The following is a 23928-nucleotide window of genomic DNA, read 5'->3' on the forward strand; positions in this document are numbered from 1 at the left end:
ACATGACGCACTATTACCAGTATCTTTACATACAGACGAAGAAGGACCCCACTTTGACTGGGACAACACATACATCCAAGGACAGGCTCAACAGAGACACGCACGAGAATTCCTCGAGGCCTGGCATTCAAACCCAAACTCCATCAATAAACATGCCGATTTGCACCCCATTTACCAATCTCTGAGAAAAAGAGCCAGAAATGATATCACCCACCTAACAGATCAAGACACATAAATAGAAAGCAGGACAGAACACCAGCACTTCACCAGAGCCTCAATGATGATGTTACCTAGCATGGTGATGAAACATCTGAAAACAAACCTGCCAGCTCAGCAAGTAAACTTAGAACTTAAACCTCAACCTGAGCTACAAATCTTCACAAAAATCGCAAAGGACCAAAGGTATGATTGCTAAATTTATTGCTGACACAAAGATTGGGAGGAAGGTAAGTTATAAAGAGGATAGAACATAGGAAGGATGGACATGTATTGAGTTCAGAGAAATTTACTAATCTAATACCTGGAATGGACAGATTGTATCCACTCTTGTATTCACTGGATAAGAAGTGACTTGATTGGAACACAACATTGTGAAGGTTCTTGATAGGGTGGAGGGGGTGAGGATGTTTGCTCTTATGGAAGACTCTAGAATCAGGTATGAATGTTTAAAAATAATGAATCACCTATTTAAGATGTATAAGGTGACTTTAATTTTCCTCACAGCAATATGGTGCTTTGGATCACTGCTTCCATCACCATTTTAAGGAAGAACATCTATGTATGTTTTTACAGCCGCAGGATTCCCGAGGAATCCTGGGACCGGGGTTTTGACCACATTTGCTCTGTGATGTGCTTTGTGAGATTTTGAGCATGATATATGTGCTTTATCCACATCTACTCAGGCTATTTGTGAATGTTATACAATCTATTACAAGTATCTTGTTATTGTACTGTTTATTGTTTGCTCAAATCCATGAAATCTTGTGACTTGATTCTCTTGGGAAGTACCTGGATCTCAGAGTTGGTCTACTTCAAAACATAAAGGCTAATGAGCCTAGCCAGATATTAAATTTGGCAGTTTGGTCTATGAGCATAATTTAGTAAACCTAAACACCCAAATCAATAATGCAAGTGATATGTCAAACCTTCACACTTTCTTTCAACAATTGCACTGTATTATTTTACAATCCTGAGAAAAACTCAAAGCAAAAATTATGAACTGCTGCTTAGAGATCAGTTTTCTTTACTAAATGAAATATTACTTTAGTAATTCATCACATACACATCAAATAAACAATATTCAAATAGCTGTGAAAAATCACAGACATTTAAAATTATAATAGGCAAAATCTTGTTGTCACAACTTAATCAACAAGCTCAGGGGATTAAGAAAGATGCCAGGAATCTGCAAACTTGCTAGATGATTTACATTGGTCTGTTTATTTGCTTCTCAAACAGCATCACACCCTTTGCTTTCCTGTTTTTTTTTGGAACTTGTGGTAATTGCACAGGAAAAGGGGGAAAGAAAAGGAGAAGGGGTGAACTTGGCACATCCATGGTTCGCATTAACTACAGATATTGAAATGAAGTTGCAGTCAAATTGAATGGACTGTTGATCATTTGAAGTTGAACTATGAAGATAAATGCTTGTTTTTAATAAGGGATGAAGTTAAATGTAGTGAATACATTTTATCAAAACTTTTTTAAAAATAATGAGTTAATTAATAGGCACTGAAGAGCTTTATTTACTCAGCATTTATCACAAGGTCTGTGCAAGGTGGATACTTATGTGATGGGTTCAACTGCAACGGGTGTTGGGTGAGGCACATGGTACTAAGTTGGCACAGGTGTATAAAAGGCAAAGGAGATGGGTAGCGGAGCAATGGGTTGCATGGGCAGTAGGAGGAGCCATGAGTGGACTAATTCGAGGAGTTGGCAAAAATGGGACATGATAACTGGACAAGCAGTAGGACAGGGGAGTGAAAGAGTTCCAGCACTGTTTTTTGATTTATTCTATTTGGCACAGAGGCAACCAAGTGCTGGCCAGCCTTTGTGAAAAACCTTTAGGGTGTAGGTTTGCTCGCTGAGCTGTACGTTTGATATCCAGACGTTTCATTATCTGGTTAGGTAACATCATCAGTGGTGACCTCCAAGTGAAGCGAAGCTGTTGTCTCCTGCTTTCTATTTATATCTTTCTCCTGAATGGGGTGCCTGGGGTTTGTGGTGATGTCGAAAGACCATTTGTGCAATGAACAACCTTTTGGATCAGCTTCAAAACGTGTACTGGGAGCACTGGGTCTAACTCTCACTATTACCAACCAACTGCCACAAACCCCACCACCTAAATGAAAAAAAATCAAAACATCTGGGAGACTTTCTCCGCATCAAAATTTGTAAAATCCTTTCTGTGCTGTTGACGTGGGATAAAAATTCTTCTCAATGAATATAGCTTTCTAAATATATGTTATTCTAATTAACTGCTAAACAACCTCTCGGATCCACAAAGGGTAGAATTAAAATGTAAAATTGGGTCGAACATTTCTAACTCTTTCTCTTACTTTGCCTCATTGTTTTTCCTTTTGTCTCTGAGGATAAAACTCTAACTTTCTTTGATTCCCTGTGCTTGATTTGATGTTTGAATTCACCTTTTCTTGTTTCTTCTTCAATCCTTAAATCTCATTGGACAAGTAGAAAGAATGCTGATGGTATCATTCATTTAGGTTCCCAGCTGACTAAGTGTCCTCACCAAGTTGTTGTAAACTCACCCTTCCAGCAAGTTCAGCAGAGAGAAAAAAAATAAGCTTAAGTGTATTGGAGAGACCTAACCAGTAAGCAAGGAGATCCCACGACTTCCTCCCCCCCGCCCCCACCGACCCCAAATCAAATTTCCATTCTTATTACTGTATCTCTGCCAGATTTACCTATAGTCACCACTTTCCTCCTCCATTGTTCCTCTGATTCTCTCTTAATCCCTAAAACTCATTGGTTAGGAAATAGACTATTGATCTAAAACATGAAAATTCAAATTGAATATAAATAATCTGACATTGGTTTCTTCTTTACTTTAATACCTGGTTGAGCGTGCCAAGCATTGCAAACATCTTGCACTATATCATTATTGTGTTTGAGACCTATTCATAGTCACGCAATAAATGTATTGCGTGTTGTGACAGGCAAACTAACTTTCATCAATGCTGTTATGGTAATTTAAACCCATTGCCAGTAGTTGCTGGAAGATTTTCACTTGCTATGAAATTACGGTTGTATCATCATTTTCTTTATAAATGACTTCTCAAAACAAAAACATTTCAGTTCACAAACATCAGTTTTTCAACATTAATGTCTATTCAGTTAATAAAGAAAAAGGAAAGTATGGAGAAGTGTTTTCTGTTTGAACAAGAAGAAAAGATAATATACATTGTACCCATCCAAAAATCTTATAAAGACATCTTTGAGTGTCTCCTGTTCTCCCCTAAAGCTATAATGGTGCTAGTTAAGCAAAGTTACTTGCTTGGAATGTCTCTGCTCGTTTTAACAAAGACATTATAAACTCAAACAGGAAGTCAATACCAATCAGATGATATTTTATTCAAAAACAGATTCTTTGTATTAAAGAGTTAATCTGCAACAGAAAACACCCTTGATAATGATGATAATTGAAGACAGCATAACAAACCGAAGATAGTGTACAGCACCCAACTAGGAAAATGTGCAAACTACATTTTTGAAAATGTACTGCAAGCACTCCACAATTATATATGCAGGATAGAACTGTACCTGAGATGTACCTTGTAGAATTTCATCAAACAGATTCCTAGGCTCCCTAAACTGTCCAGGTGTCCAAGCAGAAAAACACAAGATAACACACAGTGACACAAATAAGTAGAGACTAAATATAAAATGTCAAACAATGTACTACCATTCAAGCTTTCTGGAAATGAATGAATACCTTTTGACAGATCAATGTTTTTTGCAAGTGTGGCTATTTTCAAGAAAAACTAATGCCTTCAAAGACTTAAATAACAACTGAAAGAAATACACTCTGCTTAGTAAATCTGGTGGTTTTAAAAAATGCTTGAATAAATCAGACGACCAAACTGATTAAAAATTCTATTCGTACCCATACTGGGTACCTGTTCACAGGATATGGAGCACTTGCTTCATGGAATAAGTGGTGAACCATTTCTGAATAAGTAACATCATTACAAGAGCAAAACTCACTAATGTTTTCTGCTGCTCATGAATCCCCACTGGAAACACCTAACCTGCAATCAGATCATTTTGTCAATCCATCTTGTCAGCAAAAGAACCATGGTCTCAACTTGATATTTCACATTTAAAAAATAATTCTCACTCTCTGTCCAGGTTCTGCTGCTCCAGCTGCCATTGCAGCAGCTTTAGCTTTTTCTGCTTCATCATATGTTGGCAGGGAGGTGGCAACACTGTAAGGGGGTGGCACTGGCATAAGATCACTGGGGAGATCGGTTTCTGTTGAAAGAGAAGATAACAACAATTACTTGAAGCTTCAGTGTAGGCAGGGAAAACAAAAATATTTCAAAGTAAGGAGCTTAAAAAAAATCCAATGGATTATATTAGTTATATCAAAATGTGATTATTCCAATAGTGATAGTCACTATAAGAACAGAACATTATAAACGCATTCCTTACTCTCTTGTGAGAGTTAGAGAGGACTCTTACCATCATGTCCATGATCAAATTTATAACACTGTACCGAGAATACCATTGAAGTCTTTTATGAAGAAGAGTTGATATTCAATGCACATCAATCAATTGATTTTATCCTGTCTTGTTGAAAGAACAAGATATAACCATCTTGTTCAGGGATTACTTGTGGCTTAGAAAACAGCATTATCTTCTTACCTAAACCTACAAAGCAGCAGTACAAGGTATTTGAAGGTTCAGAAATGTATATTTTTTCACCCCCGCTCATGTTGAACTCCTAAATTTGTACCACATTCAATTTCAGAACAAATTTCCAGCCACTGTTTCAACAATGAGTCACAATCACACTTCAAAGAGTACCCAAATCTTGTGCCCTAAACAAAATTATCAATTTGGGTTAAACAACATGTACCCATGCATGAAGGAGAAGGAATCAAAAGCAGGGAAGTGACAAAAAGACAGGATATTGAAACAGAATAGATAAGGTCAAAGAAAGAAATAAAGACAGGGGGAATATTTGTGTCAGAGGGACAATCAAACAGAGTGTACAGTAGAGGTGGAAAGAGAAATGTAAAGGGAAGGAGGCAAAAGAGGCACAATGTTAAAAAAAAGGAAATGACAGTGCAGTAGAAAAGGAGGTAGCCAGTGAGAAAAAGCAGGTGACCATAGGAAAGGAGGGACAAATCAAGAGGATAAAATTAAAGGAAAAACAGAGATGATAATTTTAATTTATGTATCACCTTCAACATAGTAAAGTAATTCAATGACAGCAGGTAACCAAGTAAGGGTTCTGCTCCTGTCTCTCTTCTCGCTTGCTTTAAACTAGTTTTATCCGCGACACACACCTTTACAGTTCGCTATTCTGAAACTAAGATTGTATCTAGGTACTCCGAATCTGAGATGGTGTCATGTCTAGGTGACATTGTTACACTATAATCTGTAAATGAAGCAGCTGTACCTAGGTACCTTTGTATCCAAGATGGCACTGTAGTTTTGACTTACTAACTTTTCATGATACTCATTTGAATACAAGAGCTAATTCAATTCAATTCTATGCTTTATTAAACTGCTGACCACCCAACTTCCTTGCCCGGCTCCCATGTTAGTCAAAATACTTAAATGTCCTCTCTCCTCAGATAATGTCCTGATTTTCTTTCAAATCTGTCATCACTACTTTCCTCAAAAGTGAAACATTGATCATCCCCCTCTGACCTTGCAGTCTACTTTCCCATCTCCACCTCCACTTCCATTCCCAAGTCCTGAACTTATTTCCCAGAACTCATCCATCTAAAAATTATTTTAGGGCCATTAGCTGGATTTAACTGCTCTCACCTGCTTCTACTTTAACCAGTTAATCATCTTCAAAAGTTATCTGCAGTGCTTTCTTTTTCTGGTTCCAACATTACCTCTGATGCCCCTAAAGGTCTATCACTAGCTCTCTTGTATTTCTCATTTATATACTGCTCATTGGCAACATAAAGTGGAAAAACACCAACAATGTCTAGATGTCTACTTCACCAACTCTCTTAGCCCCTCCATAGTCAGACTACTTATCAGACATTAATGGAAGAGCAGAAATTTCCTCAAAGTAAACCATGGAGAGAAAAAGAGAAGAAATTGTTTTTGGTCCCCATTATAAGCTTCAAATCCTAGCGAACAATTTCATATCTCTCCCTCAAACTTTGAGGCTAAGCCAGACTGCAATGTTGGTATGATAGTTGATCGAGAGGTGAGTTTTAACCACATATCTGTGCAATCATGGAGTTGACCTATCAACATGACTGTAAAGTTGTTCATCTCCATTCCTGTCTCAGCTCATTAAGTGCTGAAATCCCCCATCTGTGCCTTTGTTACCTCTAGGCTTGACCATTCCAATCCACTCTTGGCCAGCCTCTGGAGTTCAAAGCTCCACAAACCTGAGATCAACCAAAACTCTGCTGCTGCTGTCCTAACTCACATCATATCCCATTCATCCATCACTCTTGTCAATGCTGACTTACACTGGTATTCAGGTTAAGCAATACCAGTGTTAAAATTCTCATTGTCACTTTAAAAGCCACCATGGCCTTGTCCTTCCCAGTCTCCATAATCTCACTTTACCCACAATTATCACATATCTGCATTACTCCAATACAGGTCTCTTGTGCACTCCTAATTATAATCATAATAAATGATAACCAGACTTTCAGCTACCAAGGTAATAAGCTTAGGAAATCCATCCGTAAACTTCTTTATATCCTTTTCCCAATTTCAGCACTCTATAAACTTCACTTTTAGGCTAAATACCCCCTTATGTGACTCAGTGTCAAATGTGTTTTAGAACTGCACATGTGACAACTTTACCATGTTAAAGGTATGATATAAATAGAAGTCGCTATTGCTGACAGATATATTAGTAGCAGTGAATGCTAAGGCAGAGATGAAGTTTGAAAATTTAAGGGAGAATTGAGGTGGTAAATGGGTACACAGATTTACTGGTAATGAAACAGGAAGAAATCATGGAAGAGGAGGTTTACATGATAAGTTCTACAGACTTTTATGCATACGATTTGAAGGCAAAGATAAAGATTTTAAATACCACTTGTAACAGAATAGTATCTTTATGGTCAATGAGGACAGAAGTAATGAGTGAACAAACAAACAATGTAGAACAGCATGCAAGCAAATGTGCTTTGGACCAGTTGGAGTTTCTGAAAAAAGGATAGTGAGAGGTCAGTAAGAGCAGCTTTCAAGTCAGGATGTGACAAATGCATGGGCAGGTGTTTTGGTGGCATGGGGAAGGAAAGCTGGCGAGAGAAAAAAACAGTGAGCACTGAAGTAGAGGCGAAGGTTAACAATATTAAAGATTTTTGCAACATGATGCTCAGCTGAAGCAATGTCTTTGTTTTAGCCTGAACAAGAATCTCAATGAGATGAGACCCAAGTTTTTTGCCAAGAGAAGGTACAGAAGAGATATGATAAAGATATACATTAATGAGGCAGCCAGACCAGGTGGACAGGCAAAAACTATTCCCAGCAAAGGAAGGATTCCCAGCAAATGAACACGCAGATTTAAGGTCATTCACAAAACAGACATTCGACAGGAAAATCTATTTCATGCAGTGAGTGGTGAGGATTTGGAATGCAATATCGGAGAACGTGGAGGCAGATTCAAACAAAATATTCAAGAGGAAATTGTTTTATTATATGAAGAGGAACGATGTGCTGGGCACAGTGGGATGGTGCCAAGGGACAACAGATGAAATGTACCTTCAGGCAGCCAACATTGACATAATGTAGTGAACGGCTTTTTTCTGTTTTGTAACCATTCCGTTAATCAAGAATCTAACTCAGCCTTGAGTTCAATGACTTTCTATTCAATGACTGTAACTAAACTGCACTCTAGGGAACAGAAATCCACAGAATAATGACCCTCAAAAAAAACCTCAACCCTTTCTCATGTGGGAGATCCCTGTTTTAAACAAAACGTGCCCTACAGTTTTAATCTCTCATCTAAGGCGAGGCATCCTGGCAGCATCCATCCTATTAAGTCATCTCAGGATCTTATATAGCTCTAAACTCTCAACAGATACAGATCCAGCCCTGACTGATATTTCCCCACATAACACACCCATGCCAAAAATCAATTGAGCGAATCTTCTCTGAACTGTTTCGACTGTTATTATATTCTCTCTCAACTAAGGAGACCAAAACGATATACCATATGACAGGTGCAGTCTCACCAACAGTACATACAAAAGACTGACAAAAAAAAAACCTGTTCAATGCATAAGCTATTTCCTTATTCCTACTAATTCCTCAGTCTCACTCTCTCTAGAATTCCCATACTCTCTTTAATTATCCTTTTCCTTTCCTAATACTTGTTGAAACTTACGGCCACTTCCCCTTTTTAGTCAGAAATCCAAAACCATGCAAGTTATTATACATCAAGAAGTGGTAGACAGGAAGAACAGGGATCCTCAGTATACCTAAGGACGCTGACAAAGTTCCTTCAAGTAATCTTTTTGAGACCCAGCATTTAGGACAGGAGGGTGCTATTGCTATTGTTAGGGGGTTCAGGAAATGTCAGCACTGAGAAGAAAGGGAAAGTCATTCTTTTAAAAGAATCGAGTCATTGCCTTTTTTTAAAACAGTCAACATTAACAAGTTAAAAAATTTGCTCCAACATCTTCAGTCCCTTTTTGTCCTAATATATACAAACGGAACACTAATATTTTTCTTACTTGTCAAGAATATTGACACAGAAAAAATAAAAAGATTTGTAAACAATTAAATTAAATTAAGTTGCCCGTGCAAAATACAATCTTAAATAGCATTAAGATTTGTTTCTCCTCATTGTACACAATAAAATAGCTTACATAAATCACAAAAAGTATTTCCCCATACAATAGGAAAATTAATTGGGTCATGGAAATAATGCTTCAAGTACACATGAACTAGGGTCAGAAGCAGCTCCATCATTCCATAAGAGTACAGCTGATCTGTTAATGTTCCAAATTCTACATGCCCACCTACCCCAAACAAGAATCTGTCTACCTCCGCCTTAATAGCATGCAGTATCCCCATCTCATGAGACACAGAAATCCATGATCGTACAATCATCTGAGAGAAAGACTTCTTATCTCTATCCTAAAGGGAGGGCCCCAATTTCTCAACATGCTGCCTCCTCCTCCAAAAGGCTATGGAAGCATCTACAAGAGAAAATATCCTTTCCATGTCCACCCTATCAAGACCATTCAGGCTCTTATATACTTCAATTAGATTACCCTTCACCTTTCTAAATTCCAGTGCAAACAAGCCCAATCTGCACAACCTTTCCTCAAAACCACCTGCTTATTCCAGGTATCAATATGGTAAATCTGCTCTGAACAGTCTAAGCATGTACATTCTTTCTTGAATCAGGATAGCAAAACTGTACACTTTTCTCCAAATGTGGTCTTACCAATGCCATGTACAACCGAGTTAAAAATCACACAACATCAGGTTATAGTCCAACAGGTTTATTTGAAAGTGCAAGCTTTCAGAGTTTATAATTTCTGTGTCTTACAATCCTGTCCCACTAGCTACCTGACGAAGGAGCAGCACTCCAAAAGTTTGTACTTTCAAATAAACTTGTTGGACTATAACCTGGTGTTGTGTGATTTTTAAACTTTGTCTACTCCAGTCCACCGGCAACTCCACATCATGCAAAACCGAAACTATGAAGTCCAAAACTCAGATTCAATTTTGAAAACTATGCTAACTGTAGAAATTTGAAAGTAAAATATTAACAAGTAGATAACAATATAATGCACCGATTTTTGGACAAAAATAGTTTTTCCTCTTAAACCCTGTCACCACTTGGCTCTCTGCACCCAACTCAACCCCTACTCTTATGCCAAACAGTATGTACATATCGCTCAATATTTCAAGTGCCTTATTCAATATTTTATAATACTGCACAGAACAATACTAACAGATAACAGTACCTAATAGGACCATCTGTTCAAAAGATTAATCATAAAAATTTACTCTGCTAAATAATTTGGTTGTTTCAAGAAAAGGAATCAATTCTAGGAAGCAGATATATAATCAAGAGCTAGCATGAAGATAATTCCGCCCTTCTCAAGTATTGAAGCTCAAGCAGCTGGAGTCATCAAGGCATAAAGACAAAGGACAACATATTGCTCCTACAGAAACCCTTGAATCAGAAACAACCTTTCTATCCAGTGGACTGTAAGATTCTCTCTTACAACTTGACAATTTGCTATCTAGAAAAATAGTCTGGCTGCATGATGTTTAGAATTTGCACGTATAAAAATTCACCAATTTCCCTTGTTACTAAGTTGCAGTAGAAAAAAAGGTAATATAATACACTTTTATCCTGAATTAAAACAATTTAATGTACAGATAGAATCAATGAAATCTCTTGATTCAATTAAATTCAACTGTTCCAATCAGATTCCCAACATATCCTCTACGCACATTACACAGTTAGTATCTCCTAATACTTCTGATGACTTCCCCTTTTTATTTCAGTTTCTAACCTTGCAGTTGTTCAAAAACAGTTGTTTTCTCTGGGCCATTTCATGTCCTACTTCAGGCTTCTATCTTACCCACTCTGACAAATGGAATGGGGAAGGATATGTCCCATAAAAATCAGGATATCGCTGCGGGACTATCTCAATGCAGTTCCTAAGACCAACCATCTTCAGCTGCTACATCAGCAAGGCTGAAAGTGGGGAAATTCACTGATGAATGCAAAGTATTCAATTTCATTTTCAACTCCTCAGAATATGAAGATGGATGTGGTGCATGTTACAAGACTTGGACAATACAGTTGAAGTAATTCGTAGGAAATAACACTGTGCCATACAAGTGCTAGACAATAAGCATCACAACAATGCCTGAATCTAACATGGAGGTGAGATGTAGTAGTAATATCACTAGAATTGTAATCCAGAATCTAATGTTCGCGGGACATGAATTTAAACATAATCATGGTAGAAGGTGAAATTTGAATTCAGTAAAAATCTGGAATAATTAGCTGGCCTAATGGCAATAACACAGCCACTGTTCACTGCTGTAAAAATCTATTTGGTTCACTAATGACTTTTAGGGAAGGAAATATAACTTCTTCACCTGTTCTGGCCTCCATGCAATTCCAAACCCACAGCTATACAATTGCCATTTAATTGTCCTCTGGTTGAAGTAGCCTATGCTGGCCAAGCCAGCATGCCCACATCCCAGGAACAAAAAAAAACAAATCAGATCTCTTGATTCGATCACGGTATTATTTCTGAATTGCCCACTCATCACATCCTGGAGGTTACAATTGACCAGGAACTTCACTGGACCGATCACAAAAGCAGGTTAGAGGTTGGAAAATCTGCAGTGAGCAACTCAAAACTAACATCCTAAGGTCCTTTCATTATCCAAAAGACAAAAGCCAGGAGTGTGGTGGAGTGCTGTCAACTTGCCAGGATACACAAGTGATACTTTAACAACACTCAAGAAGCTCACTATCATCCAAGTCAAGGCAACCTTTTTCGTGACCTGAGTACATATCACCGTTCATTCTTAGTCACAGAGTCAGAAATCTGGACAGTCAACCTAACAGCACTGTGAACTGCTTACCAGACAGACTGCAGTGATTCAGGAAGGTAAAATTAACCACAGAGGGGACATAAATGGTGCCCATGCCTGAAATGATCACATCCCCTAAATTAAAAATAAAAAGTGAAGGTCTTTCTCAAACCCTGACCTGTGGCTGATGCAGTTGCTCCCATTGTGACACTGCTGTAAGGTGGAGGGGCTATGTCAGTTTCAGTTGATGTTTGAGGAGACTCTGAGGGAACAGTTGGCTGTGATGCATCAGATGTTTGTGGAGAATCATCTTCATTATGCAGCTGTTGTAACAGAAAAACAACAATTAAAAGCAGAGTAATTACAACATTGTCAATAAATTTCAATAATAAATAATAATACAGTAAAATGTACATTATCCACTACACAGGAGCAGGACCAGGTTTCATTAGTAAATCAAAAACGTTGATCAGTGAAGAGATTATAAAAGGTCTGACACGTTGTGTTCAGTCATGACCATCACTCCCAATACATAAACAAAGCATTGCGCGATGATAGGTTGTGAATACACTGATCTAAATCAACTTTTAGGCTGCAACGATCTCTCCAATCCCTGTAGAAACCAACGAGAAACATGGATTCCTGATGCTTAATTTCACAGATCAGGTGATAAAACTTTGCATTCCAAGACTTTCACTGTAACAAACATCCTAAAATCAACATACTAGGCAACATATAGTTAAGTAAACCACAGGAAAGTATTTTGTGTTTAACTACTAATGCAATGGAAAACCCCTCCCATTGTTTTCACATTATTTTGCTATCTTGGTAGACATGCAGACTCAAGTTTTAAGACCAACTTCGCCTGGTATTAACATGACCCTTTTTCCCTTCCACACTAAGATGAATTTTCCAGTGTCTCACAAATTTCTTTATTTCTCCCTTTAAGCATATTCAAATTAACTCCTTGTTGTAAGAATTCATCTGTTGATTTTGTGGTCTCTAAACTTTCACAAGCCTAGTTTCCCCAAACATGGGCCTTGTCCTCACCAGCTCTTCACTTGGTGACGAATCAAAAAGCAATCTTTTTCTACTGCGTCGCTTCACACCACAATGCCACACTTTTCCCAACTCTGGGCAACAGTTAGATCAGTTGCCTGCTCCTCCATGTCCAGGTGCGAAAGCTTTCGATAAGTTTTGATCTGGTTTCTTTTTTCTACAGCAAACTAGGTCACATGGATTGATTACAGGGCAGAATAAAGAGGGCCATATGATCCTAGTTACAGTTTCATTGTACTTGAACGAAAGGCTCACATGCATAACTTTTAGAGAAAATCATTATTAAGGCAACTAAGTTATTACATTTGGAAAAATATTCAGGAACAGGAAGATACTAGCCCAGAATTTGTATGGTGTTTGATGACAAACTGTCACACTCATCACTGTTCCGAATTAAACAACAACTTTCGGATTTTATTCCAAGTGTATGCTGTCACAGAAATCCTGCTCCATAAGCTGTGCTGTGAATCTGCAAAGCAACTAACCAACATTGTTCTCAAACCAGTAGCCAGTGAAATAATTTAATGAAGACAATAAAAGGTCGTCTTCTTCAAATGAGGTAGAACTAAAAATTAACAACGATACAAGCAATAACTTCAAGTCAACGATCAATCTCATACTGATAAAAACTGCAATGTCATTTAGCTTTCTCCATCATAACTAGTTAACTAGACTTTGTTTTTAAAAAAAAGTTTGTTCACAGTATTTCAACCTCAACTTTGACACCAAGCATATGTCCCAATCTTTATTTTATAAAATCTTATTATAAAGTGGATTTGTTATGAATACTTTTCATTTTCTACTTGGCTGTCTGAAAATTCTTCACTATGATTCATTCCTTATATAGCTTGATAACATCACTGCAAATTGGAACTGGGATTAGAGAACAAATTTTGCTTCAGAGATCACTAGATATTTCAGTGCGGCTTTCGTTGAGGTCAGCTGTGATTGCTGCAACTTCATCACTGATAGAAACTATAGTCTAATGGATCACTTTTCTCCATTGTAAATACTAAAGGTCACCAATATGATTGGTAAAAGCCAAGATTGTTTTCAACTGGATTAATGCCCTGTGATAGGGTTAGTGTGTTTTTTTGTCCCATTAACAGCCACTTTGATAATAGCAAAACACATCTAGTTCCTTTAAATGTATCAGTAACATCATGACAGATAAGCACTTCCTGTTTTATGAAAGCATAATATAGGAATTTTTAGAAAAATTTATAGCAATGTATATCTGCCAAAGTAAGAAACCATGAACTTTCTAAATTAACTCAAGAAAACAGCAGAAGGGGGGTGGAGGAAAGAGGGAGAAAAAGAGAGCCCCACCACTCTGTGGCCGAGCACTTCAACTCCCCCACCCCGTCAAGTCAGTCCTGGGCCTCCACCACTGCAAAATTCTAGCCATCCGACGACTGGAGGAAGAACATCTCATCTTCTGTCTTGAGACCCTCTAGCCACATGGAATCTATGTCAATTTCACCATTTCACTCACCTCCCATTCCGCTCCCCCCCCCCCAACCAAATTATCCCAAATCCAATCCGCCAACTCAGCACCACCATTCTGAACTGTCCTATTTGTCCATCTTCCTTCCCAACTACCCACTTCACCCTCCACTCTGAACTATCACCTTCACTCCCCACCTCTATCCAACTATTGCATTTCCAACTACCTTGTCCCCCACCCCAGCCCCTTTGCCCTGCCCGCCCACCCAACTGACATTCCTGACGAAGAGTCCGAAAGTCAACTCTCCTGCTCCTCGGATGTGCCTGACTGGCTGTGGTTTTCCAGCACCACAGTTTTTGACTCTGATCTCCAGCATTTTCAGTCCTCACTTGATCCCAGCAGGTGGTGGAAGAGGAAAATGTTATGTTGGCCCTCATAGCAAGAGAATGGAACACAGAGCAGGAATATTTTGTTGCAAATTTACAAGGCTTTGATAAAACCACACTTGGAATGCACAGGTTTGGCCTCAGCTGAGGAAAAATGTTCTTGCTAATAAAGGGAATGCAGCAAAGGTTAACCAGACTGATTCCTGGGATAGCACGGCTGATGTACAAAGAGATTGAATCAGTTAGGATTAGATTTGCTTGGGCGTTCAGAAGAATAAGGGAAGATCTCATAGAAACCAAAAAACTCAAACAAAACAAGGCAGGATCAATGTAGAAAGGGTGCTCCTGATGATGAAAGAGTCTAGAACCAGGGATCACAGCTAAGGATACAAGCTAGACTATTTAGCATGAAGATCAGGAAATATTTCTTGACTCTGAATGTGGTAACTCTGTGGAATTAGAACATAGAACATAGAAAAATACAGCGCAGTACAGGCCCTATTCAGATGTAGATGCATGAGCAAAAGCATAGGCACCAAACCTCTGCCACAGCACAGTGCCAAGCACTGCTGCCTCACAGTGCCAGAGACCTTGGTTCAATTGCCACCTCAGGCAATGGTCTGTGTGGAGTTTGCACATTCTGCCAGTGTCAGCATGGGTTTCTTCCGGGTGCTCCAGTTTCCTCCCACAATTGGAAAATATGCAGGTTAGGTGAATTGGCCATGCTAAATTGCCCGTAGTGTTAGGTGAAGGGGCAAATGTAGGGGAATGATTCTGGGTGGGTTGCTCTTCGGAGGGTCAGTGTGGACTTGTTGGGCTGAAGAGCCTGTTCCTACATTGTAAGTAATCTAATCATCTAATATAAACATCCAGACTGGGCCAGAAGTAGACCATATTCACCTGGAAGTAAAATTTGTCTCTTGATCTTAACAATATTAAGGGTCACATTCACACGAGGTGTTAATTTGATTTTGAGTGCAAAAGAAAAACAAAGATTATTACTAATTGTTAGTTGCACTCCTTTCATCTCAGAACTGCAATGCAAGGTGGTTGCTTTTTTTAAAATCATGGATTAAATTCTGTCAAGTAAGTTGACTAATGACATAGTACTGCAACAGGAAGGGGAGACAAATATTTGTAAGGTTTACTGGAGGTGGGCGGGGGGGAAAATCACTAAAAACATCACTTCAGTTGCCTCATTTAAGATGAAGCACTTTGGTCTGCATTTTGTCACACGACTCTTTTATAAAAGTTAAAAATCACAACACCAGGTTATAGTCCAACAGGTTTAATTGGAAGCACACTTGCTTTCAGAGCGACGCTGCTTCATCAGGTGATAGCCACTATCACCTGATGAAGGAGCGTCACTCCGAAAGCTAGTGTGCTTCCAATTAAATCTGTTGGACTATAACCTGGTGTTGTGTGATTTTTAACTTTGTACATCCCTGTCCAACACTGGCATCTCCAAATCATGACTACTCTTTTATAAGCCTTACATTAAGCAGAAACTAATAGTGCGCTGGACAATTTGTTCCTTTTTTCATGGTTGGCTTCCTGCGCAATATAAAATGGCTTCATATAAAATTACACAAGCAATTCCAATTTACAAAATGTTACTGAAGTCACAGTAACTATCTGCTGTCTGTTAGGCAACAATGAGGGGATTGAAGGATGGGTAAGTAAGTTTGCAGACGACACAAAGGTTGGAGTTGTCGCTGACAGTATAGAGGGCTATTGTAGGCTGCAGCGTGACATTGACAGGATGCAGAGATGAGCTGAAAGGTGGCAGATGGAGTTCAACCTGGATAAATGCGAGGTGATGCATTTTGGAAGACCAAATTTGAAAGCTGAGTACAGGATTAAGGATAGGATTCTTGGCAGTGCGGAGGAACAGAGGGATCTTGGTGTGCAGATGCATAGATCCCTTAAAATGGCCATCCAAGTGGACCCAAGCATATGGTGTTTTGGCTTTCATTAACAGGGGGATTGAGTTGAAGAGTCGTGAGATCTTGTTGCAGCTCTATAAAACTTTGGTTAGACCGCACTTGGAATACTGCGTCCAGTTCTGGTCGCCCTATTATAGGAAAGATGTGGATGCTTTGGAGACGGTTCAGAGGAGGTTTATCAGGATGCTGCCTGGACTGGAGGGCTTCTCTTATGAAGAGAGGTTGACTGAGCTCGGACTTTTTTCACTGGAGAAAAGGAGGAGGAGAGGGGACCTAATTGAGATATACAAGATAATGAGAGGCATAGATAGTCTCTGGCTATCGACTCTATTTCCCAGGGCAGAAATGGCTAACATGAGGGGTCATAGTTTTAAGCTGGTTGGAGGAAAGTATAGAGGGGATGTCAGAAGCGGGTTCTTTACACAGAGTTAAGAGAGCATGGAATGCGTTATCAGCAGCAGTTGTGGAAGCAAGGTGACTGGGGACATTTAAGAGACTGCTGGACATATATAGGGTCACAGAAATTTGAGGGTGCATACATGAGTATCAATGGTCGGCACAACATTGTGGGCTGAAGGGCCTGTTCTGTGCTGTACTGTTCTATGTTCTAACATGCTCACACCATTACCAAAAGTAGAATTATGAGGTGCCAGCCTGGAGTAGCAAATAAACAGAATTGTGTGCATGTTAAACAGCATGCTATGGACAGAGTAAAGGTGAACTCAAAACCAATGCATCTGGCCACAAATCTGTTTTGTTCCATCCAATCATGAATGATGATATGTAATTATTTAATTAAAAAGGAAGTGGTGTCATGAACATTCCCATTCTGGATGATACCGAGGCCAGCATAACACAAATTAACAATAATACAGCATTTAAAAGTATGTTTAGTCAGAAGATATTTTCTGATCAACCTGTTCAGAGATGTTGCTACACATCTCTGAAACAAATTGAACTTGAACCCAGCCCTTCTGGTACCAAGGCAGGGACATTATCCTTGCCAGAGGACACCCAATCTTTAGCCAGAAATACCACGCAGATGATCCTTCTCAACTGCCTGCAATTACAAACCAATCTTCAACTAGTTAAATTTACTTGACACGATTTCAAGAAATGGCTCTGTGTATTAAGTACAGCAAAGAATTTATGACCTGTCAACATCCTGCCCTGAGTGCTGAAGGCCTGTTCCCCAGAAATAAAAAAGAACTGCTCCAGTGCAGCTATAATAGTACATCTGAAAGATAACATGAACATTTGCTCAGCTATGAGCAGATCAGATATCTTCTGGTCCAGAGGTTAGATTAGATTAGATTCCCCACAGTGTGGAACAGGCCCTTTTGCCCAACAAATCCACACCGACCCTCCAAAGAGCAACCCATCTAGACCCATTCCCCTCTGACTAATGCACCTAACACTAGGGACAATTTAGCATGGCCAATTCACCAGACCTGCACATCTTTGGGCTGTGAGAGGAAACTAGAGCACCCGGAGGAAACCCACACAGGCACGGGGAGAATGTGTAAACTCCACACAGACAGTCACCTGAGGCTAGGATCGAACCTGGGGCCCTGGTGCTGTGAGGCAGCAGTGCTAACCACTGAGACACCGTGCTGCCCGGTAACATGACCATGGCATCACAAGGCCTTTTTTCTTGATTCTCAGATATAGATATTTTTCAATCAACTTGTTGAGATGTGTCATGACAAATATTTGGAACAGCTGGAACTTGAGCTCAACCTGTCTGGCACAGAGGTTTGAGCACCATCACTACATTATAAAGCCCTTAGTTTTTACTCAGCTACATCCAGCAAGTTAAATATCAGACAAATTTAACATAACAAACTGCTACTCAAACTAATAACTAGCAAACCGGTGGAAGTAATTGTCAAAAATTAAAGCAAGCAGCCCTTATTCATCAAAACATAAAGAAGTTCTGAAAAAATGTCACTGAGCCAGAAAAAATTCACTTTGCTTCTCTCTCCACAGATATTGCCTGACCTGCAGAGCTTCTCCTGCAATTTCTGTTTTTGGTTCTTAATCATCGATAAATATTTTCTAAACAGCCTGTTCTGGGATGCTATTACACATCTCCGAACATGAACCTCTTGATCCAGAGGTAGGGACACTATCACTGTGCCATTAGATTTGCAATCATATCTTGCATAAAGAAGTATGATTGTAGTCCAAGCCCAAGACATCACTGCATGATCTCCTCACAGTAAAACCTTTGATGATCTCCCTCCAATTACTTTGATGTATCATAAGGTCAGTTGTTGGAGCATTCAATGAAAAGTCAAAGCGTACATCTCAATTTGTTAAATAATGAAGTGGTCCATCAAACAAGACCTATACCACACTCATATGTGAACTAATAAATGGCAAGTATTATTTATGTCAGTCAAGTCTTCAACAATGATTTTCTACAAGAGACAACCTCAGCAATTTGACATTTAACAACATTACTATAGTAAATTCTTCTACCATCAACATCCTAAGATTTGCCCTTGGGCAGAAACTCAGTAAGACGAGCTGCATAAATGCTGCGACTTTTAGAGCAGGTTAAAAACTGAATATTGCATAAGTGCCTTAACACTCTAAATCCAAAAGCATTTCCACAATCAATAATAAACAAGTCCAAAACATGAAGTAGTAAGATAGATTATTCTCCACTTGCCCATGGGATGAGTGCAGAACAAGAGCATTCCAGATGGTGGGTGATATCCAAGGAAAAAAAGCAGTCCTCTTAACTGACACTATGCACCAGCTGAAGCATTCACTTCCTCCAGCATCATAGCTACGGATTTTACCAGTCTAAAAGGTGCACTTCAGTCTCTTTCAGCATCACCTCCTAATTTCTATTATTTCAAAAAGGACAACAACAACAGGTGCATAGAAATTCAAATCACCTTGGTGTTCCATGAAGTCTCACATGAAACCCCACACTGGCCAGATATTACTGCTCTGTAATAATCTCTTCATGAAAATCCTGGAACTTTCTATTTGACAGGATTGTACGAGTACCTTCACCACAAGGGCTGCAGCAGCTCAAGGAAAAGGTTCATCACATGAACAACCTTCTCAAGGGCAACTAAGAATGGATAAAAAGTGGCAGCTTTGTTAGATATGCATATATATCAAGAATTTATTTTTGTAAATATTCTGCAGAAACAATAAACAAAAATATCAAAATTTGTTTCGAGAAAATATTCGAGCCTCATTGTTTATGTAAACAATAAAAAAAAGGAGTGCTTATTGTCAAATGAAGCAAGAAAATTGTTTCATTGTTTCCTCTCAGTTCACAACATATTACAGACCATATTAATGGATGAATGATTAGTGCTATGTAACTGAATGTGTTATTCATCGCAGTTGATTATTTTAGTTCATCCCATGTTTGTACTCAACAACAAAAAAAGCATTGCTAGAAAGACAAAGTCAATGTTTTTCATTTTTCACTCATCAGAACTAGAATGCAAGAAATCAAAATTAGAAAGGCAACAATTTATACAGCATAAAAAGATGGTGCTAATTGGCTGGCATTGAGATGCAGCAAGAACTGTTCACTGTTAATCTTAGTCAACTGATTAAACACTGACCAGACTGGTAGGCCCTGAGACATCAGGACATTGCCATGTAGATGTCAGTGAGGATTGTTACTCTCCATAAACCTTTCCTCAAGACAAAGTGCAATGTTTGGACAAGTTATTTTTGCTGACAAAGAACAAGGGCCTGAGGTATGAACATAAACAGCCTCACAGATGAACAGGTGAATCACCCTGTAATTCAACTGATAATCTTAATTTGGTTTCTGGTCTAATTCTTAGCATAGTCTGGATTTAGTAAATGTCCAATAGTAGAATCACATGCAATCTCGAACATGGCGATCTGACACTTTTAAGCAGAGGTTGGTAGGGCATGGTTGGTATGCTGCCTGCTGCAAATGATCAAAGCACTATGTAATTTGATAGAGTCCAATAGTCATTGGGGCATCTTTCCTACACCTGCCATGACATTAATATAGAATGAGTTTCAGTACCAATCATAGTGTGGTAAGGAACAAGCACTTCTTGGCTTGAAGCTAAAAATCAGGTGGTATGACAACCACCTGATGGAGCGATGCTCCAAAAGCTAGTGCTTCCAATTAAACCTGCTGGATTATAACCTGGTGTTGTGATTTTTAACTTTGTACATCCCAGTCCAATACCAGCATCTCTAAATCTTGGCTTGAAGCAACATCTTAGTAGTGCACAAAACCATTTCTGTATCTGCTGCAAAGTGGCAAGGTGAAAGACACAGGAATCAAAGTAGGCTATTCAGCCTATCGAGTCTTCTCAGCCATTTAATGAGATCTTGGCTGATCTGATAACCATCAACTCCATTATAATACCTATTTCCTTAATCCTTCAGAAAAATCTAACTCAGTCTTGACTATACTTATCAAACCATCTGTCTGAAATAATGCCCCTTTATTTAGATTATACCCTCTCGACTCACAAGGAGAAAACCATCTTTCCACAACTACCCTATAAAGCCCCCTAAAATCTTTGTCTGATATATAAGGTGATCTCTCACTAGGAACAGGCCTGACCTATTCACTGACTCCTCATAAGATAGTGTCTCCAAAACTGGGACCAACTGAGTGAACCTTACTACTCTGGACTACAACCGCCTCCATAATCGACAGGAAAACCATCGCTGACAGATTCGCGGCCTCCGTGGGGCCCACAGCCACCAGGAACAACACCGTTTCTGCCGTCGCCGCAACCACTTCTGCCCCCAGAGTTGCCATCGGCGCATCTACTTCCGCCCCCAGTGACGTCACTCATCTGTACAACGACCACCGCATGTGTCTCCATCCCCATGCCGATCTCCGCCCCCACACCCAACTCCACCCCCACTCCCAGCTCCAGCCCCACACCAGGTCCTAGCTCCCAGCCCTGCCGTATTTTCACCATCCCTCCAAACCTCCCCCTCTCTGAGGATGAAAGATCAGTCCTCAGCAGATGCCTCAACCTCATCCCCCTACACTCCCGGATTAATGAGTTCAACACGCGGCGAGACATCGAACAATTCTTCTGCTGCCTTCGGCTCTGCGCCTACTTCTCCGACCAGGATTCTCGCCCACCCTCTGACGACCCCTCCTCCCGCCTCCAACACACCCCATCCAGGGCCTCTTACTGACCCTCCATCTCTTCATAGCCAACTGCCGCCACGACATTAACCGCCTCAACCTATCCACCCCTCTTACCCACTCCAACCTCTCACCCTCGCAACGTGCAGCCCTCCACTCCCTCTGCTCCAACCCCACCCTCACTATCAAACTGGCAGACAAGGGAGGCGCAGTGGTAGTTTGGTGCACCGATCTTTACATTGCTGAGGCTAAAACACCAGCTCGCGGACACCTCCTCCTACTGTCCCCTTGACCATGACTCCACCTCCCACCACTAAACCATCATCTCACAGACCATCCATAACCTCAGGGGATCTCCCATCCACCGCCTCCACCTCTTAGTCCCACAACCCCACACTGCCCGGTTCTACCTCCTGCCCAAAATCCACAAACCTGACTGCCCCGGCCGACCCATTGTCTCAGCCTGCTCCTGCCCCACTGAACTCATCTGTGCATACCTCAACACAGTCCTGTCCCTCTTAGCCCAAAAACTCCCCACCTAAGTTCAGGACACCATCCACGCCCTCCACCTCCTCCATGATTTCTGCTTCCCTGGCCCCCAATGCCTTATCTTCACCATGGACATCCAGTCCCTATACATCTCCATCCTTCATCCCCCATCATGAAGGCCTCAAAGCCCTCCGCTTCTTCCTTTCCCGCCGACTCAGCCAGTACCCTTCCACTGACACCCTCCTTTGACTGACTGAACTGGTCCTCACTCTGAACAACTTCTCTTTCCAATCCTCCCTCTTCCTCCAAACCAAACGAGTAGCCATGGGCACCTGCATGGGCCCCAGCTATGCCTGCCTCTTCGTCAGATATGTGGAACAGTCCATCTTCCGCAGCCACACTGGCACCATCCCCACCTTTTCCTCCGCTACATCGATGCCTGTATCAGCACTGCCTTGTGCTCCCACGAGGAAGTTGAACAGTTCATCCACTTTACTAACACCTTCCACCCTGACCTCAAATTTACCTGGACCGTCTCAGACCTCTCCATTTCTATCTCGGGTGACCGACTCAACACGTACATTTACTATAAACCAACCGACTCTTACAGCTACCTAAATTATACCTGATCCCACTCTGCCCCCTGTAAACACGCCATCCCATATTCCCAATTCCTTCGCCTCCGCCGCATCTGCTCCCAGGAGGACCAATTCCAATACCGAACCACCCAGATGGCCTCCTTCTTCAAAGACCGCAATTTCCCCTCAGATGTGGTCGACGATGCTCTTCACCACATCTCCACTTCCCGCTCCTCTGCCCTTGAACCCCACCCCTCCAATCGCCACCATGACAGAACCCCACTAGTCCTCACCTACCACCCCACCAACCTCCAGATACATCATATCATCCTTTGTCATTTCTGCCACCTACAAACAGACCCCACCACCAAGGATATATTTCCCTCCCCTCCCCTATCAGAGTTCCAGAAAGACCACTCCCTCCGCAACTCCCTCGTCAGGTCCACACCTCCCACCAACCCAACCTCCACTCCCGGCACCTTCCCCTGCAACTGCAAGAAATGTAAAACTTGCGCCCACACCTCCCCCCGCCTCACTTCCCTCCAAGGCCCCAAGGGATCCTTCCATAGCAGTCACAAATTCACCTGCACCTCCACACACATTTACTGCATCCATTGCACCCGATGTGGCCTCCTATACATTGGGGAGACAGGCCGCCTACTTGCGGAACGTTTCAGAGAATATCTCTGGGACACCCGCACCAACCAACCCAACTGCCCTGTGGCTGAACACTTGAACTCCCCCTCCCACTCCGCCAAGGACATGCAGGTCCTTGGCCTCCTCCATCGCCAGACCATGGCAACACGACACCTGGAGGAAGAGCGCCTCATCTTCCCCCTAGGAACCTTCCAACCACAAGGGTTGAATGCAGATTTCTCCAGTTTCCTCATTTCCCCTCCTCCCACCTTATCTCAGTCTCAACCCTCGGACTCAGCACCGCCTTCTTGACCTGCAATCTTCTTCCCGACCTCTCCGCCCCCACCCCCTCATCTTAACCTCCTTCCATCTATCGCATTCCCAATGCCCCTCCCCCCAAGTCCCTCCCCCCTACTTTTTATCTTAGCCCTCTCGGCATACCTTCCTCATTCCTGAAGAAGGGCTTATGCCCGAAACGTCGATTCTCCTGCTCCTTGGATGCTAC

The 23928-nt window shown here is 40.8% G+C and overlaps 1 protein-coding gene across 2 annotated transcripts in view; it reads right to left on the reverse strand.

Moving 5' to 3' along the window:
* ndfip2 (Nedd4 family interacting protein 2) overlaps nucleotides 1-23928 on the reverse strand; it is a 108398-nt gene that overhangs the window by 59519 nt on the left and 24951 nt on the right. Inside the window, exons 2-4 of one of the 2 annotated variants that reach the window (XM_072577910.1) lie at nucleotides 11927-12071; nucleotides 4355-4488; nucleotides 3778-3828 (exon numbers count right to left, since the gene is read on the reverse strand). In XM_072577910.1, the coding sequence (XP_072434011.1) occupies nucleotides 3778-3828; nucleotides 4355-4488; nucleotides 11927-12071 (330 nt within the window). The remainder of the gene's footprint in view (nucleotides 1-3777; nucleotides 3829-4354; nucleotides 4489-11926; nucleotides 12072-23928) is intronic. The other variant, XM_072577912.1, reaches the window with a different exon arrangement.

This window comes from Chiloscyllium punctatum, chromosome 9 (assembly GCF_047496795.1).
Source record: "Chiloscyllium punctatum isolate Juve2018m chromosome 9, sChiPun1.3, whole genome shotgun sequence".
Classification (NCBI taxonomy): Eukaryota; Metazoa; Chordata; class Chondrichthyes; order Orectolobiformes; family Hemiscylliidae; genus Chiloscyllium; species Chiloscyllium punctatum.